Source organism: Ixodes scapularis, unplaced genomic scaffold, assembly GCF_016920785.2.
Source record: "Ixodes scapularis isolate PalLabHiFi unplaced genomic scaffold, ASM1692078v2 ptg003480l_1__unscaffolded, whole genome shotgun sequence".
In the NCBI taxonomy this organism is placed as follows: Eukaryota; Metazoa; Arthropoda; class Arachnida; order Ixodida; family Ixodidae; genus Ixodes; species Ixodes scapularis.
The window spans coordinates 177,501-180,000 of NW_024610332.1; the positions used below are offsets into that span (position 1 = coordinate 177,501).

The 2,500-nt window shown below is 47.9% G+C and overlaps 1 protein-coding gene across 1 annotated transcript; it reads left to right on the forward strand.

The window, feature by feature from the left end:
- The first annotated feature begins 100 nt into the window (after positions 1 to 100).
- On the forward strand, positions 101 to 2,011 carry LOC120842878. The gene has a single exon (XM_040214082.2). The coding sequence runs from the start codon at positions 271 to 273 to the stop codon at positions 1,717 to 1,719; it is 1,449 nt and encodes a 482-aa protein (XP_040070016.1). The 5' UTR covers positions 101 to 270; the 3' UTR covers positions 1,720 to 2,011.
- The last annotated feature ends 489 nt before the right edge of the window (positions 2,012 to 2,500 follow it).

Sequence of the window (2,500 nt, forward strand, 5' to 3'; positions counted from 1 at the left end):
GGGTTGGGTTGGGTTAGGTTGGGTTAGGTTAGGTTAGGTTAGGTTAGGTTAGGTTAGGTTAGGTTAGCCCGGCAACACGATCACGACTATTCCAAGGCAACTAGCGACCAAGACATCTTTACAGCCGATCGCAAGGCCATCGGCGACTTTGTAAGTGATTGGAGCGACCGGGGTTCGTGGCACTCTCTCGTTGGTGCAGCTGGGCTCGGTTTTAAAAACCTAGTAGAGGAAAAGGCTCTCGGCCGTACACTCTATGGAGGAGGGGAAAACATGTCCGGACGGAAACGTGGTCACGATAGCGGGTCATCACCTGACTTCAAGCGGCTCTATGGAGATTCAGTCGTCAACTTCATCGAGCGAGCCCTTTACTCCGGAAGCGGAGCCGCAGCAGATTCGTCAACAACCAACGCAGACCCGTGCCCAACGGACCAGGAGACCTCGCAAGAACTCACCCAACGCGGGCCCGGAGGAGCAGGAATTGGAAGTAATACTCAAAATGAAGGAGTCGTCGTACAGCAAATTTTGCGCGTCCCCAGAGACCAAGGAGTGGTTTCAGTGTATAGTGACAGTAAATTACTTACCACCTGGGGGTACGCCACCGTGTTAACGAAGATAACGTACACGCACGACAAAAAGTATTACGGCTACTTTACGTCCATGTCTCGCCTGCCCGTCGAGTTTCCCTACCTCTATATTACACCGGGCACTTTTAAATCGCTGCCTCCAGACACCAAAGCCCTTTCTTGCCGCGCAAAAATAACGCCTCACGGCATCCGCACTCCCTGGAAAACTGGATCTACCGTAGTACAGCCGGTCAATTCAGACATGTTGGTGTACGGGGTGAGTTCGGTGGGATTAAACTTGTACCTGGACACGGGCATGGCCAAGCCGGGCACGGGCACGACAGACAATCAAATGGTAACGACGGAACCGAGCGAGTTTCACACAAACGACCATCGCCTCTTCATTGAAAAGTACTGGGGCGTAAGCATGGACAGTAGCGGCACTTTAACAAAATCCGACACAATCCCCACGTGCATGGGGGTACCGCGGCACAACAACTGTTACGACTTTATTCATTGTGCCGACTTTGCACCCCGCACCAACAAGTTTATTAACACTTTCCCCTTCAAAAGTCACGTTGGCACTCCCATAATTAATTACGATTACACTTTTCAAAACGGCTGGCTGCGTACGTGCGCCCCAATGTGCGGGGATTCCAACACGTACATAGCCGCCCCTTCGACCGTAATGGGAAAACAACTTTCGACCCTGGACTCTACAATCAAGGACACCAGCGTGCAAAATTCCGTAATAATGCTACAGCGAGAGGATTTTGACAGCGAGTACGACAGGCCCATCGAGCGCGAACACAGCCACCAAGGTTTAATACACAATCCCCCCAATTGCAGCAAGGCGCAGCCTAGCGTGGGCTTTGGAATTTTGGCAGTAAGCAAAAAATCGATCGATTCTCCGGGCAGCAACGATAAATTTCAAGACGTGTCGGCATTTTTCCAGGTGGACACAGAACTGGTGCTTCACTCGAGCAACGATACAATATCGCCCATGCAAAAAATTAACAGCGCGTGCCACCAACACTTTACCAAAACTAAGGTAAACAAGTATATCCCAGCTAACCGACAAACACACTTGGGCCACTACACATATCACGAATCTGCCGGAACTGCCAAGTTACTCTCTGTACCATTCAAGCCATAATAAAGAAACTTTTTATTGTTTCTTGTACCCACATCGCCTGCATATCTCGTTATTCGTCAACCAATTGACTACTCTGTCCCATTCTTCGTCCATTGCTCGTACCATCCGCTGACAGTAATCATTTTCGCTTTCATCTTCTCTCCGAACAATGACCAGATGATCGTAATTGCCTCGAAGCACCTTGGCACAAATATCCCTTTCCTTAAGATTTTCTTCTTGTGTCTTCTGCGCTTTTACCCTCTCCTTATGCATGCGTGCTTCGACTTCCCTCTTTCCAAACTCGACGAGTTTATCGACGACCAATCGGAGAAAATCCTCCTTGAAATCCAGGGAGCACTCTATTGCCCTGGACACGGGGGAATCCTCAATCTTCATGTCGTCGTCGTCGTCGTCGGTATCCTAAAGAAGATATATATATATATATATAACTCTTTTATACTTAGCTACGACAACTGCAACAACATCCAATTTTTTTTTTTTTTTTTTTTTTTTTTAATTTTTTTTTTTTAAATAATTAATTAATTAATTAACTAATTACTAATTAATCAACTAATTAGTCATTAACAGGTAGACTCACCAATAAGATGCGCCGAATATTAGCCCCCAGTCCTCCGTCCTTCTCTCCACCACCAGCCTGGCCACTACTAGTGCTGCTTGGTCCTGGCAGAGGGTCCATCCTTCCCGTCCGAGTCGTCGTAGTAGACTGAGGTTTAGTAGGGTTAGCTCGCTCATTATATAGGCAACTAGCAGAACTGGTTTTGGGCGTCGCCAAGGACGCTAA

What these genes read in the sequence shown, in the direction of transcription:
- LOC120842878 (XM_040214082.2), top strand. Translation starts at nt 271, where the DNA reads ATGTCCGGACGGAAACGTGGTCACGATAGCGGGTCATCACCTGACTTC.